The sequence below is a fragment of the Mustela nigripes genome, chromosome 7 (genome assembly GCF_022355385.1).
Source record: "Mustela nigripes isolate SB6536 chromosome 7, MUSNIG.SB6536, whole genome shotgun sequence".
In the NCBI taxonomy this organism is placed as follows: domain Eukaryota; kingdom Metazoa; phylum Chordata; class Mammalia; order Carnivora; family Mustelidae; genus Mustela; species Mustela nigripes.
Window position 1 is genome coordinate 76,290,512 of NC_081563.1, and position 16,133 is coordinate 76,306,644.

At 45.6% G+C, this 16,133-nt stretch overlaps 1 protein-coding gene across 3 annotated transcripts in view; it reads right to left on the reverse strand.

The window, feature by feature from the left end:
* THADA (THADA armadillo repeat containing) overlaps positions 1-16,133 on the reverse strand; it is a 324,408-nt gene that overhangs the window by 52,403 nt on the left and 255,872 nt on the right. For 2 of the 3 annotated variants that reach the window (XM_059406207.1, XM_059406206.1), the window contains exons 32-35: positions 5,609-5,988; positions 4,884-5,002; positions 4,467-4,539; positions 1,617-1,770 (exon numbers count right to left, since the gene is read on the reverse strand). In XM_059406207.1, coding sequence (XP_059262190.1) covers positions 1,617-1,770; positions 4,467-4,539; positions 4,884-5,002; positions 5,609-5,988 — 726 coding nt within the window. Of the gene's footprint in view, positions 1-1,616; positions 1,771-4,466; positions 4,540-4,883; positions 5,003-5,608; positions 5,989-16,133 lie in introns of those variants that run through there. The other variant, XR_009405400.1, reaches the window with a different exon arrangement.

Sequence of the window (16,133 nt, forward strand, 5' to 3'; positions counted from 1 at the left end):
CTGGCTTTACATTTTACGCAGTCTTTCAGAGACTGTCCATTCTAATTGTTCTCTAGGGTTGAATATTTTCCTTTTTTAGTATTTTCTTCCTTAACTTGGGTCATTTATACCCCTTGAGCTCCTCAATCTTCCCTCTTTAGTCTATTTTGATTTCTCTTTTTCCTTAAATGACTTCGCTCTGTCCTTGGTTTGTCCCCATGAACTTTTATGTCCATTGTCTCTCAGTTCTGTACCTTCTCTTCACAGCCACCAGCCACCACTGACCTCCTTCCTTATTGCCTAGAATGCTGTAACCAGCTCCAGAAATTAATCAGGAACCAATGGCTTTTACCCAGTACTCCATTTTACTCAGTATTCTAGGTTATTCCACACACGTTTTGCCTGCTGTGAGCTAGTGTTATAGTAGTCAGAGTCACCCAGAAAATGCCGCAAATGATATTCTCACGAGAGAAGCTTCACCAAAGTTTTTGGTGAAGTTTTGCTCTTACCCCTCTGGGTCAGGTGATTAAGTCACCATCACCGAAGGCCCTTCCAGTCCTCCTTTGGGCATAAGAAAAATGCTTGGAAGTCGCTTAGAAGAAAGAATTAAAAGGATTATCAAAGACAACTTTGGGGCGCCTGGGTGGCTCAGTGGGTTGAAGCCGCTGCCTTCGGCTCAGGTCATGGTCTTGGGGTCCTGGGATCGAGTCCCGCATCGGGCTCTCTGCTCAGCGGGGAGCCTGCTTCTCTCTCTCTCTTTCTCTCTCTGCCTGCTTCTCCATCTACTTGTGATCTCTCTCTGTCAAATAAATAAATAAAATCTTTAAAAAAAAAAAAAAAGACAACTTTGTTTCCCAGAGGAATCCAGGCGCACGAGACATTTAATTGGTCTGAACTGTGCTAATGCTTAAAATGTGAAGCTCACCACCTACAAAAACAGTTCTCTCCTTCATTCTGTAAATCCTTTCCCCACAACTCCACTGATAGCTCTGTGGATGCAGGGACCACGGCTTATTCTTATTTGTTGAATCTTCCTTTCATGTTAACCTCCAAGTCTTATTGATTTACTTCCTAAACACCTTTTGAGCCTGTCCTTTCTTCTTCTCCAATGCCCTGGCTTCAGCCTGTCTCATCCCTTTCTCACCAAGATCAACGGAACAGGCTTCAACAGAAGTCATTCAAGCAGCAGTCTGTTTCGAGAACTGTTCCCCACCAAGCATGCATGGAGCCTTGTGCTGGGGAGTGGTGGTTGAGGAGCAGGGAGGGCTGGGCAGGGCACAGAGCCATATGAAAGGGGGTTTTGATTTTATCCTGAAGGCAACGGAAACCCACTCAAAGGCTTTAAGCAGTGGTGTGAAATGATCACTTCTGTATTTCAGAAAGACCACACAGGCTTTTGGAAGCTTAAGGAGAATGGCTTTGGGGGTAAGATGGAAAGAAAGGAGGCCAGTTAAGAGGCTGTTGTGAAAAAGGAGGAATTGGGAGGGTTGGGGGAAGACATTTGAGAAATGCAAAGGTACAGAGCACATGGTCAGTTTTCACCTTCCCCCAGTTTTTATCCTGGAGTAATCTATTCATGCTTTTAGCTCCCTGGGCTCAATGGACCTTGGACTGCTCCCTGGGCTCGGTGCACTTACCAAGAACAGGACGGGGGCTGGTGAGCAAGAACGGTGCGGTGCTAGTGAGGGCTTCAGCAGCGGCCAGCCTGGAGTCTGTGGGAAGGTGCTCTCCACAGGAGGTGGCAACCAGCTGAACCCATCGCTTCAGTGTGGGGGTCACCAAGTCCTTGGTCTGAAAGCACAAAGCGTATGGCAGGTCCGCGATGCAGTTAGGGGCTGACATGGAATTAGGTCCGAGCCACCTACACCACACTGGATGTGCAAATTAGTTCTTAGCACAGGGGAAGAAAAGTTTTTTAGTTGCTTTTCCAACCCAGCTAGGGAGAAATAAACAAGCCCAGGGAAGAAAGTGCGACCAGTCTTTCAGTAATACTGAGTCACTAGAACTAGCAAGAAAGTTCCTGGAGTCTTTGTGATGCGTATCAGAGTATCAGAAGGTTGGTGTGTTGGACAGCTTCAGTAAAGACAAGCCTTTTGCGCAAAGGGTACGGCAGCAAATAATACTGTTGTCTCCCAGAGCCAGATGCCCCTTCTATTTCTAGTAACAGAACCTCAAATTTTGGGCTGGGCATATAGACTACATTTCCCAGGCCCCTTTGCACTTGGGAGTAATACTGGTTAAGTTCTGACTAACGGTGTATTATTTTTGGGTCATGCCTTAGAAAACAAGTGTGACCTTTACTTCCCGAGTCGCTCTTTCCTGCTAGCTGAATAAGGACAAGATGGTGGAAGTCAGAGCAACCATTTGGGACCATAAGATTGAAGCCAGTTTGAAAACAGCAGAATAAGGTACAAAGGTCTAGGGACCCAATACTGTCATGTCATCATTATCTGCTTTGACTGCTGTGATCTAGTTTAAGCCACTGTATTGATAGTTTCCACTAAAACATTTAAAGCAGCACTCTAACATTATCGTTCAAAGAAAGTTCTATTTTTTTATAGTAACAGTTTTTTTTTTTGAGATACAATTCACACACCACACAATTCACCCATGTAAAGTACATAGTCGAGTTTTTAGTATGTTCACAGGTTTGTACAACCATCACCACAGTCAATTTTAGAACATTTTCATCACCAAGAAGAGAACTCCTGTCCCCTTTAGTTACCAGCGCCCCACCCCCAGCCCTAAACCACTTACCTACTTTCTGCCTCTACGGATTTGCCTATTCTCGACATTCCACAGAAACTGAACTACGCAGTATGTGGTCTTTAATGACTGGCTTGTTTCATTCAGCAGGTTTGTAAGGTTCGTGCATGCTACAGATTTAGCAGCATCAGTATTCTTTGTGACTAATATTTTCTTGAATGGACATACATTTTGTTTACCTATTCCTCAGTTGATGGACATCTGGACTGTTTTCTGTCTTTTAAACCCTGGCTTTCTATGTATTCTAGAAAGGGGATTATTGTTCCAAATGTGCTTTCCTTCCCCTATCGAAGAAGCCTCTTTAATTGTTCGAAATAACCACTGATAGGCCTCTGTGGAACTGAACTGAGGAGCAGCTGGGACCCTGAGGAAGAGGCCAACTCCCAGGTCTTCCTGGTCTTTTATGCACTTCTCTATGGTTTTGTTACTTTTCCTCTCCCTAGAAAATTCCCAATTTTTATCAAATAATGCTTCATTCAAGTACCAAGCAGTGCCTTTAAGATGAACATGACTAGTGGTTAAGACACACCTGTAGATGAGAAAGACATCTTTCAGCGGATGGGATAGGCTTCCCTAAGACTGCTTTATTGGAATTGTTTCTTTCCAATAAAGAAACTGGGCTGCAGTTTTTTTCAGCAAATCCTCTCCCTTCCTATAAATCTCTCCCCTTCAAGCCCCTGGCGCACACCACTGGCTTTTTTTCTGGCTCTTGTTTCTCCTAGTGACCAGCCAGCTTCGGGCGCCCCTGCCTGCCTCTGAATGATCCACGGCAACTGTGCATCTGCTGAGCTCTCACCCTCTGTCCCCTCTGCCCAGCCGCCACTCTCTGAATACGACGACCTCCTCTGTGAAGTCTTCTCCTTAGCAGCTCCACACTCCCTTCCTCCTCTGGATTTCTCTGGTCTCCTCCACAGTGGGGCATTTAACGTCACTGTCTAATGCTCCTCCTTGCTTGTGACACTGTCCCTCCATCTCTGTTCCTCTCCCGGTCTCCCACACCTCTGATAGTGCTGCTTCACCATAAGGAATTGGAACCCGGGATGTCACGCTGTCACCATCACAGCGATGGCACGTATAACCAGGAGCGTCTGGTAACTTTACTGTAGTACCGATTGCCTTCTACTTCTAATAATTCTCTGCTGGGGGCAGCTTTCTCATATGCCCCAAGTGCACTTGTATTTTTCCTAAGGCATCTTCCCAGAAGCTGTCTCGGTTACTTTGGTTCCACCTCTCCCCCAAAGGACACATGAGATGAAGGGGTACATCCGGGTCTCCATACAAAGCCAGCTGGGCCATGTTCCAGGGGGAACACTGAAGCCTTAGGGATGTATTTCATACTTCGTTGCCCAAGATGCAATCCTAGTGACTTGCTCACTCACTTTTTTTTGAAAAAGAGTCTAGCTAGAAAAATAGGAAAAAACAAAGGGTTTGGGTGTGTGTGTGTGTGTGTGTGTGTGTATTATAGGAGAAGAGGTTGTGTTACCCTCATGGACCCAAATCAAGCGTGCCCAGAACAAGAGAAAAGAAATGCTGATGGTGGTGCTCAGAAAATTCTACAGAAGTTATACCCAAAGTGAAACATCCACAGGAATAACACTTTTGCAGAGGGGACACATCCAGCCCTACTGATTCTGCTTGCTGAGACAGTTCACTTTCACTGACGCCTTCCTGGTAAACAAGAACACAAAGACCCCAGATCTTGGCCCACAGGCCACCCTTACCTCCTCACATGTCTGCAGCTGGTGGGCGATCACTCTGGAGGCAAGTCTCAGAGCTACACTTTGAATTTCAGACCTAGGAAAAGTAAGCCAAAAACACACAGAAAATAAAACCAAGTGTACTTTGCATACGGATGGGTTCTTGTTGATAGTCTGTAATCCATGCCATTGTGAATGGTGGAAATGCTCATGTCAAGGCCATACAGATGCTTCCAGAAGTAATTACCTCTTGGTTATTAATGTGAAAACTCTGACCTCATTCTATAGCTTGAGCTAAGAACATGCTCCTAGGCTGAGATTTAGAAGGAAACACAGGACCTAAGCCCTTAGGTAAGGACTATGCCTCAGTCCACTATTTAACTGACTGCTGGGAAGGACCACATGTTGGCGAAGGCTGCAGAGGGAGCAAAGGGGGCAAACCTTTCATTGGAAGCAATATCCATTGTCCAGATCAGGAACTCCTTTGGGGTGAGGTGGATACAGTGCTCGGTCTGGGGAAGCCACTCACTGGGGTCTACGCAATGGAGAATTTTCAGTATCTGTGCGTGTCAGATCCATGGGAAAAAAAAAAATACTCAGAAAAAAGTCTCCAGAAGCCAAATAATCATCACTTGTACCAAGAAAGGGGTGTAGCTTTCAGAAAGCTTCATTGACTTCTTATTTCTCCCTTAATATTTTTGGGAACCAAGACAGGGTGGAGCAGTGACAAACCCAAGGGAACTTATTGACCTGGGATCAAAGTTTGGGTGCCCTGATTCCTCGGCCAGTGCCTTTTCCTTTTGATGATGCTTTCCAGGTGGCCACCTGTCCCCACACACCCATGTTGACAAAGACTACCCTCTGCCATGTTCTACAGCCAATTTTCAGTGCTGCGTTTCTTGAAGTGCTGAGTGGCTTACTCTCAGTCTTTATCTTGGCTTACTGCCATCATTGTTACCATTGTCATGACCGTTTTTAGTGCCCTTCCATGCACAAAGCCATGAAAAGCACTGTATGAAGAGAGTCCTTGCCCACTGGATGTGGCATCTCCTTACTACTGCTCCTGGGGAAGCCCAACCCAATCCCGCCTACGTGATCTTGCTACTGTCAGCTTGCCAAAGAGTGTGGGGAGTGGAAGGGAAGGGTCCGCACACCAGAGACTTTACCTTGCAGAAGCATTCTGGGTGCTTTTCCTTCATAGCCAATGTCAAGAATGTCCCTCCCACATTGCACAGCAAGGGTGGCAGTCCCTTCTCTCCTAATCCAGAGCCTGCTGTCGAGAACCTTTCTAGCAGGGCATCCAATGTCAGCAGGCGCACTTCAGGGAAAGAGGACTCCAGCAGCTGAGAGAAGGAGATGGGAATGGCCTCTGCCTGCTCTCCAGCCTGGGCTGCCACCGCCCACACTGTGGCGATGGCCAATTTGGTGAGGCTCTGCAGGTACTGGGGCAGGCCCGGTGCCGTGAAGGAATAGGGGAATCCTGTTATCAGCTCAGATTGTGAGATGATCCTCCTGACGTCCTCCCAGAAGCCAAGATGCTCCACAGCTGAAAAAGCAAACAAGTAAGGGAAAGAGGTGATCACTTCAAAGTCCCACAAAAGGGCAGTGAAGAATGCAAGGCGCTGGATACGCGGATGGGGACCACCAGATGCCTTTCCTGAGCAGATTTCACAGGAATGATGCGGTAAGTGACCAGTCCACACAGCTTCAGAAGCTGAAGGCATGAACCAGAAGTCTGAACCTAAATGGGCTAGTCACTTACTACATTTGCCCAGAAGCAATTTCTATTCAGTAATTCATAATGTTTCCCCTGGAGGGACAAAAGGCTTTGCTATCAGGAAAAGTGCTCCTGGCACCCGTCCCCAGCACTTCATAGGTATGAACTCAGGGACCTCCTGAATCACTTAGCCTCAGAGTTGAGCAGGATAAAAGGACATCTAGTCCAAACTTCCTTTAGGGGCTCTGATCCCTCTACAGCACCCTTCCTTGAAGGTTCCTGTTCTGCCCTTACAGTGACTTGGAGCTCACAAGACAGATTGCCTATTCCATTGTTAGGCGATCTAAGTGTCACCACCCTCTTTTGAGACAATCTACTCATTGGCCTAATTCTGCATTTGGAGGTTCTCAGTGAGCCTAGGCATGATAGCCCCCATCTTCTCCAGATGAAACACCCCTACTTCCTCCAACAATTCCCCATATGGTGGGGTTTGTCTTCTCTCGATATTCTAGCTGCCCTCCTTTGGATATCCTTCCCCCCTCTTAGGGTCCGGTGCCATAGAGTGGAACATGACTCTCCCGCGTGGTATGACCACAGGATGATGACTTTCCCTGTTCTGACACTGGGTGACTGGAGTTGCATCACACTGTTGACTCATGGAGCTTAAAGTCAACTGAAACCACAGTCTTTCTTTTTTTACATGGTCTACTGAGCGTGGTGAGTCATCTTCCTCCCACCTTGTACTCAGTCCTTAGATCGGGACTTGTTTTCTTTGTTTGCTTGTTTTAAACCCAAGTAAAACCGCTGTTAAATTTTATCTCCCTGTTAAGTTTTATGGTTTCCCTTTTAGATTGCCAAGATCTTTTCATATTCTCACTTGGGATCAAAACAACACATTTCCTGCTTACTATGTCCTGGGAGCTAAACAAAATGAGAACGCTGTCCTTAAGGAGTTTCTAGTCTAGTCTGAGAGTGAGAAATGAGCAGGTAATTCCAATACAGTGTGGTAAACAATAATCTGAGTCTTTAAGGGGAAAGGAGGGGACAATGTGTTGGAGCCACCAAAGGCAGAGCAAAGGTCCAAAGGCATGAACCAGAATGGACTATGTGGGGAGTGACAGGCAATCTGACAGGACTATAGCATGGAGTTCAAGGTGGGGAACAGCAGGAGATGAAGCTAGAGAAGCATTGTGGCCAGGGCATTCAGAACCTCCTAGGTCATGCGTAGGGGCCTAGACGTTCTTCTGGAGGCAAGGGAATGCTACTGGGGGGTTACTTCAAGCAACAAGGTCAGGCAGTAGTCTAGGAGAGAAATGATGAAGGAAGGAAGGGATAGGGAGAAGAAGATGGATTTGAGAAGCCAGTGAGGGAGTAAAATGGGCAGTACTGGGTAACTAACCAGGGAAGGAGTCTTGAGCACCTCCCAGAACCCATACAACCATACAACCAACATATTCATCATCCAACAGAAGTTGTGTAAACCTCAATGTGACAAGCATGTCGTAAATGCCTGTAATCAAGTACTTACTGAAACTGTGCACTGGGCCAGTGTGGAGGGCAGAAGGCGTCGCTGAATGTTAGAAGCAGCAGAAGCAGTTAGAAGAAGCCCCATCCCCTGCCTATTCCAAACTCTCACCAATTCATTACCAGTTACAAATCCTCCTAAATTGACCGTCTGTGCATGGAATTTCATCTACAAAAACATCATGATAGACCTCATCAGAGGCCTTGCTGAAATTTACATATCTCATAACTCGGTGAACACTACTGCCTTCTAGAAAACTATCATAAACATAACAGAAATGTAAAAGATAATGGTAATAAAAAAAACTTACTTGAAATTGCAAAATCTCATAGGCTTGCAATAGTCCAGGAATCAAAAACATAGAATATTCATGTTACACATCAAATTGTTACAAAAGAAGTTTGCCCTAAGAGGCAAGGTGGGGGCTCATGCTCCAGTACGACTGGGCACCCTGGAGGACCCCATCCACCATCTGCCGACTGTGGCTGCAGACGCACTTCTGCTCTTAACTCAGAGTCTGCGGAAGTCTAAGTTCAAGTAGGAGGGCAGCTATTTTTACAAAGAAGCAAGGAAGCCCCAGATAGTTGGGGTCCTCAACCTCTGCGTCACCTGTCCCAGTACAATTTAGTAATGACACCATGTGGTCTCCACGTACCACTTCCTACTCTTCCTATCCATTGCTGCCTCAAGATAACACTGCCTTAAGTAGGAATTTCATTTGTTTGGCAAGGAGTCAGAAACATGGCTCAGAGATCTGTTCTTCAGAATGTTATGACAAACAGGAAGAACTGTCTAGGCCATTCTGGATGATTTTCAGAGGAACCTGTTATCTAAAAATATTCCAGGCAGAGGGCATTATTTACTGAACTCAAGAGCCAGGCACCCAGACCCATCTTCTTCCTCTAGGGCCTTGAGGAAGGATGACATCATCAAGAACCCAGGGACTGAAGGTATTGGCCCAAAGAAAGATGGGGGACAGGCTTGGGAAGGGCTCCTTTGGGACTTCTTAGCCTACATTGCCAGTGGAGCTCAGCACAATGTCATAAGCATTTACTGAGCATACGTTAGGTACTTTGGGAGAAGGAGATTCAGAGTTGAGAAAAAAAAATTACTTGCTATCAAAAAGCTTTAAAACAAACCTTTTTGGGAGGATAAAGACAGCTACAAAAGTGCAAAATGCTTAGGGCCCTAAAATTGTTAGTGAGAAAAGCTAGGTTTATGTGCTGTGCACTACAGAATGTTGTATACCCATTATTCAGTGCTAGGAACGATTACTTCTAGAATTTTTTAAGATTTTATTTATTTATTTAAGATTTTATTTATCTATTTGACAGACAGAGATCACAAGTAGGCAGAAAGGCAAGGCAGAGAGAGAAGAGGAAGCAGGCTCCCCATGGAGCAGAGAGCCCAATGCGGGGCTCGATCCCAGGACCCGGGATCATGACCCAGGATCATGACCCAAGCTGAAGGCAGAGGCCTTAACCCACTGAGCCACCCAGGTGCCCCGATTACTTCTAGAATTGACACTTGAGTACTATTCTAAGCACCTCAACAAGTGTTAACCTCATTTGAAGAAGTAGGTACTAGTAGTATTTCCATTTTACAGACAAGAGAACAGAGAGGTTAAGTTATCTGCCCAAGGGTGCAGGGGATGGGAGGTAAAGAGAATACATGAGCCATAAGAAGGACCGAAATGAATGTGATGGGCACTTATTTTTTCTATGGGAAAAAACAAAATAAAAGCTTTCAGGAGGGAAAAAATTTAAGATGGGTCCTGCAGACTGCCCAGTGGTGCCTGACCGGGGGAGGAATCAGCAAATGCTCCAGGGAAATTTAAGAGACAAAGAAAGAGTAGGGCGCTTGGTGGCCCAGTTGGTTCAGTGTCTGCCTTTGGCTCAGGTCATGATCCCGAAGTCCTGGGATCAAACCCTCTTCTCCCTCTCTCCCTCTGCTCCCCCCCCAGCTTGTGCTCTCACTCTCTAATAAATAAATTACATCTTAAGAAAAAAAGAGAGAGTCAAAAATTGACCAGCGGAAAAGTTTGCTGATTAGTGTGAATTAGCAGAGGAGCTGTGAGGTCAGAGCTGTCAGAGCTACAAGCTAAGAAATAATCAAATGACACGCATTTAGACACTTTCTCCTAACTGCTGCTTAGACCCAAAGAGATGACCTAAAGCAGAGGCTCTGAAACTGGAGTGAGCCTCAGGCTCACCTGGAGGCCTTGCTAACCCACAGACCACTGCCCAGGCCTCACCCTCCACGTGTCTGATTCAGCAGGCCTGGGGAGGAGAGGCTGAGTTTGCATTTCTACTAAGCTCCCAGGTGCTGCTGCCGCTGCTGGGCCAAGGATGTTTGGTAATCAGAGCTTCTTAAAACCACACACACCTGAATCCCATGCTTGCATACTCGGAGTCCGTTGGCTTGAGGTGGGCACAGACACCTGTAGTCTTAAGAAGCCAACAGCTAATTCTGCTCTGTACCTCAGCTGAGAACCAGGCTCCTAAGACATGACCTTCAAAGGCGCTTGTAGGGTTTCTGGAGCTAGGGGTTTGCAATCCCAAGTAGAGCACAGCTGATTCCAGCCCCGTGGTTCATTATCGTGAAGAACTAGAAAACTCCCCTACATCCCTTTTCTCTTACAAATAAAAAGGTCAGAGGAGGAAAAAACCAAGAAGAATTGAAAAGAATGAATAAGCCCTAGAATAAAGGCACCTGGCAGGCAGTCAGGCCTCAAGGCTAACTCCCTAGGCGCAGGCTCTGTTCTCGGTTTAGGATGTGGCAGTGAAACTGACCAGGCTCCGTTCCCATGGACGCAGGGACCACAGAGCACCTTTCCTCCTGAGCCTATAGCAAGGGGCTCTTGAGCCAGAACAGGAGGCTGCAGTCAGAGGTAACCAACACTTTCACACGAGCAGCTGCAGTGACTAGAGCTTCAGAAAAGCAACTATGGCAAGGGACACTGGACAGCAAGTTTGGGGTGAGCCTGGTTTTAAAGGACCGGGTGATTCTAGTGTGATTCTCCTGGGCTTGACAGCCATTGCTTCACCAGCAGCCGGTAGACAGAGTTCACCAAATGGTTTTCACTATCCGGACTTCTTCCTGGCCAAGCACTGTTTTGGGTCTTGCCCTACCAAATGTATTTCCAAGTCCAGATCAACATGGGGTGTTTATTTCCATTTCCCTCAGTAACTTGTCTATGGCATGCAAAAAAACTGAAATCAGGTCTTCTATGGGGCTCCCTAGTCTGAGGTTTAGAACCTCTTTTCTCTGGAAGATAACATTTCTGTTTGCAATTTCAGTTTCCATTGCTTTGGGTTTCTTCTTTCCCATCTTTCTTGGAAAGCCAAGTGTTCCAATGAAAGAATCAAGTCCCTCCTTTAATGGCCTCATCTTATTTTTCAGGAATTAGATGATTTTTTCAAACTTATTGATTGGAATTTCTTCTCATCCGTGTGGTCATTTTAGTCACCCAAGTAAGTATGAATGATTTAAAACATTAATTTGATTTCATTTTTTAAATTAACTTTTTGTTTCTTTAGAGTGTGTTTCCAGCCTTCAAAGGAATGGCTTAATGGCTGAGTTCACTTGGAAGGACTATACCTCCTACTATGTTAAGTCCTCATTCAATGGAGAAATAGTTTGGAATCCAAGGACCACGAAAATGTCAAAAGCACTGAGACAGAATGTGACACGTTGCCAACTTTTTACCTTGTCAAGGAAGTATGTTAAAAACCCACCATCTATTATCATTTTCATGAAAGAAAGGCTATCTTTACACCAAAAAAGGTAGTAAATCCATAGTGTTATCCTAAAAGCGTAATTCTTTAAAGACATCTGGCTTTAAGAAGTCTGCCATAGTACCATTGGGTAATAGTTTGACTGTGAAAGCGTCACCAGGGACTGGCATAAGGGAACTGCAGTTTTGGGGAAGCTGGTAACAGTTTCCTGAGTGTGCTCTGGTTGGACAGCACGACTACCCCGAACAGAGGTCTTCTACAGAAGAACCGCAGGGACTCCTCTTGGTCCCTCGGGGCAGTGAGCAGAGTGTCTGTGTGAAGGACCACACTGGCCCATTCACACGGTTCCCTCCCATAATCTTGAATGTACTATTTTAGCAGTTCTTGGTTTTCTGGCGAGCTGCAGATTGCAGTGTTAATGTCTGCAACCTGAACGGTGATTGCTAAACTAACTGATTTTTCAAAGCCGCCACTCCCTAACCAACCAATGTACAGTGTGAACATCAACCCAGCTGCTGAAAAAGGATTTAAAAGCCGCACATGTTTGGAGCAGGGACAGCGTCCTATGTCACAAATCCTGTTTTATTACTTAGGGAAGTCCGTCTTCTCCCCAGAGGAGGAGCACAGCCCCAAAGGGCAGGCCTGTGGGTCATTCATCGTTGATTTTCTGAGCTTGTCATATAGATGGGTTAAAATTTCTTCTTTTTAAAAAAAGCAAGCAAACAAACATAATCTTAAAAGATGCATGTTAATCTACCTAGCCTTAATAAGGACATCCTGGGGTGGGGGGAAAAGTAGGATGAGATCATTGCCACACAACTATGGATACAGTGGAGTTTCGTTGTTAAGAGCGTTTAATTTAGGGGCGCCTGGGTGGCTCAGTGGGTTAAGCCTCTGCCTTCGGCTCAGGTCATGGTCTCAGGGTCCTGGGATCGAGCCTCGCATCGGGCTGTCTGCTCAGCAGGGAGTCTGCTTCCCCATTTCTCCGCCTGCTTCTCTGTCTACTTGTGATTCCTATCTGTCCAATAAAAAAAATTTAAAAAAATTATTAAAAAAAGAGCGTTTAATTTAGGTGAATTTAACTTGAGGTACTCAGCATGAGAGAGATAGGAAAATAACAATTAAAAGAGAGGGCAGTTTCACCCGGCACCGTCATCACCGAGCATATTTATAGAAGGGCAGTTGTGCTGCTATCTCAGACCAGAGCGGCTCAGACTTGAGTGTGCTCTCTTGCAGAGGTCCAAATTCAGTGGGTCTGGGGCAGGGCCCCCCAGATCACATTTCTAACAGACTCCAAGGTGATGCTGAGGCCGCTAACAGGAATCGAATTTTAAGACCCTCCTGAGCCCACCTGAGTGCCTCTGTGCTCCTGGCAGTGTAAACGCTTTGCTGTGTGGCATGTGTGTGACTCTAGGGGTTAGTGGTGTTCGTCTCTATACATCACAGCCCCTAATCATAAAGTCAACCCCTTCATCTAGTGTTCATCCAAAAGCTCCTGGCCTTCGCTATTAAGTCATGAATCCAGAGAGCCTGATTTTGTGCTGAACTGGACAAGAGGGAGTAAGTGTGCAGGCCCAAAGACAGCATTTTCTTGGCTCCACAGAGGTGGCTACAGGGGAAGCCAAAGTCCCAGGCATCACCATGAAGTTGTTCAACTTCTAAGTAGCAGTGGGTACCCACAAAGAGGGGGAAGGATCCTTCCCAGGACTGAAAAGTCCAGCCAAACAGAAAAGGATAGTTCCCCTGCTATGGACTAAGTCACTTGCTAGGATGCTGTGTAAATGGCCATGATATTGAGCATGCTCACTTGCCACTTAGAGTCAGCCTAAGCTTCTCCATCCTGCCTGACCTTGCACATGCTCCCTCTGCCTCAACTGAATGAATGAATGAATGAATGAATGAACAAATGGCTGCATTTCTCTTTCACATATTCAAAAGGCTCTGAATTGTCTGACACCAGTAGGTCAAGAAAAATTTGCAGATGTAATTGTTCTGAAGTTTCCTGGATCCCCTCCCTTTCTCCCAGAATCTCAACCCTCCTTAAAAGAGTAGGGGATGAGAAAATATAAAGCAGATCTCACTTTTAATGCAGAGCTAAGTAGCCAGTTTTTTCTGTTTCAAAGAAGTGTAGCTCCAGTCAGAGAGATCTGTAATCAGATCCAACAAAAGTTCTTACCTCAAACAGTTGATAAACTGGTTCTAAAAATAATCACGGATGATAATTTGTTCGCTCTGTGAATATTAATGTCCTGTTATGCAATTTGTCAGTAGAAAAAAATATACTTGGGGAGAAAAGGAAACCATAGGAACTTCAACAACAACAACAACAAATCAACTGATTTAATAAATGTTGGCTTCTCCTTATCGAAGGGAAATTCCATTCTTCTATTTAATCCTCTGTCCCTCCCAATACACTGTAATCCTGACCCCAGGTGCCCCTCCAACAACAAACATGTAGGATGACCTGGTGGAAGGATCTGGAAACTAACTGCCTTGAGAAGCATGCTGAACTGGTGTTGGCTGCTTATTTCTTGCCTCCTTCTGTTTCCAGGGCTCTGCACCCCTTCGTGCCCTGCGGACACAAGGTGTGGCCCCATACACTTCCCTTGGAAAATATTCCTTCTTTCCCTTGCCCCCAGCATATTCTCAAAGGCGTGTATTTTTCAAGCACAGAATTCCTTATCTGCTGCTGATGAAGGAGGATGAGCTTCTGAGAAGACCCTCTGAAAACCATCTTGTCACCCCAAGAAATAACATAGTCCCTGGGCTTGGGAGTCTGCTCTGGGTGGGAGCCCTGAAAGGATTTGGGCCGGCTAAAAATGAGCTCACCAGGCACCGGGTGGGGCCAGCTTTTACTTCTGGACTCCACCCACCGTCCCATCCCGGTCTCTGTCCAACACAGGGGGGACGTCAAGAAATACTTGAGGATAAACACATGACAACACGAAGACACAAACATAAAATTACTTCTGAGCAAATAGTGCTTCTGGTTTTCTGTCAGTGACAGGCTATTCAGGATGAGATTGGGAAATCAGGAATTTCCGTAGCACCACACTGTAGATACCCGTTTAGATTTGCCTTTCCCCCCAGAAGCCCTAAGGGGGGCTACCCTTAGGCGATGAGATTCAGCTGTGAAACCAACGTGAGAGGTCAGAGCTGGCTGGGAGCACTCCTTTAAATACCTGGGGCTTACCCCTGTGATAAGAGAGAAGCGAGGAGCACCCGTCTCAGTCCCCTGCGGCACTACAGGTTACAGTTGCGGCAGAGACTGACTGAAAGGCTGCGGAGCTTTCCGGCACTACTGGACTCACACTAACACCTGTAGGAATGATGCTGCGAGGTGCAGTATGTAGTTGGCCAACCCAACAGAACCTGGGGAATGCTATTTCAGGTGGAATGCAGCCCTGGCATGGAGGGAGGAGTTAAGTACCTTGTGCCAGAGGAGCCCTGGAGGTCAGCCCGGAAGTGAGGGTACCTGTCCGTGGGACCAGCAGGAGCTCTGTCTCTTGCTCTGGATGAGAGGACCACTCACTTCCTTGTTTTTGCTATCAATTTTAACCCCTGCTAGCTGCTTTCCTTCCAAAGTTGGATTTTTCCTATCTTAGAAACGTGACTTTCCAAGTTTTAATTAAAAAAAAATTTTTTTTTATTTGTTTTTTGAGACAGAGAAAGAGAACACAAGCGGGGAGGGAGGGGGGTAGACTCAATCCCAGGACCCCCAGATCATGGCCTGCCAAAGGCAAGAGCTTAACCGACTGAGCCACCCAGGCACCCCTGGAAGTGATTTTCTATTGACTGAGCCAGTCAGGTGCTCCCCAAGTCCAACATTTTAAAGGAATAAAAGAAATCCAATGCTCAACAACATAAAATTATTATTGTCTGGCACCTAATAAAAAAATTATCAGCATCCAAAAAGGAGGGAAATTAGGACTCATAAGTAGGAGAAAAATTAATAAAAAGACCCCAAAATAACAAGAATAATGGAAGCAGAGACAAGGATATAATAACAGCTGCTATAAACATGCTATGTTTGGTCAAGAATCTAGAGGAAAATGGAACATGATGAAGAGAAATATGAAAGATATTAGAGGGACACAAATCAAATTTACAGAGATGAATAAGATAACACCTGGCTTTAAAAAAATACACTAGATGAAATTAGCAGCAGATTAGACACTGCAAAAGATTAGTGAATTTAGAGACATAGATTAGAAGCTACCAAAAAATGACACACAGGGGTGCCTGGGTGGCTCAGTGGGTTAAGCCTCTGCCTTCGGCTCAGGTCATGATCCCAGGGTCCTGGGATCAATCCAGCCCTGCATCAGACTCTCTGCTCAGCAGGGAGCCTTCTTTCTCCTCTCTCTCTGCCTGCCCCTCTGCCTACGTGCGATCTTTGTCTGTCAAATAAATAAATCTTAAAAAATAAAATAAAATGCCGCCTGCTACCTTGTCTGAGGAAAGCAGCTGCATTCTAAAAAAAAAAAGACACACAGATAGAAAAAAAAAAAACCCAGAACGTCAGTGATGTGTGGGACAACTTCTAGTCACCTAATATACATAGAGTGAAATCCCAGAAAGAGAAGAAAAAGGGAAAGGGCTGGAAAAAATATTTGAAGAAATACTAGGGCTGGAATAATTGGTTGTTTGTATGGAAGAAATGAAAAAGAGAACTTCAACCTTGTGAGATACATGAAAATTAGCCTAATGTCAAA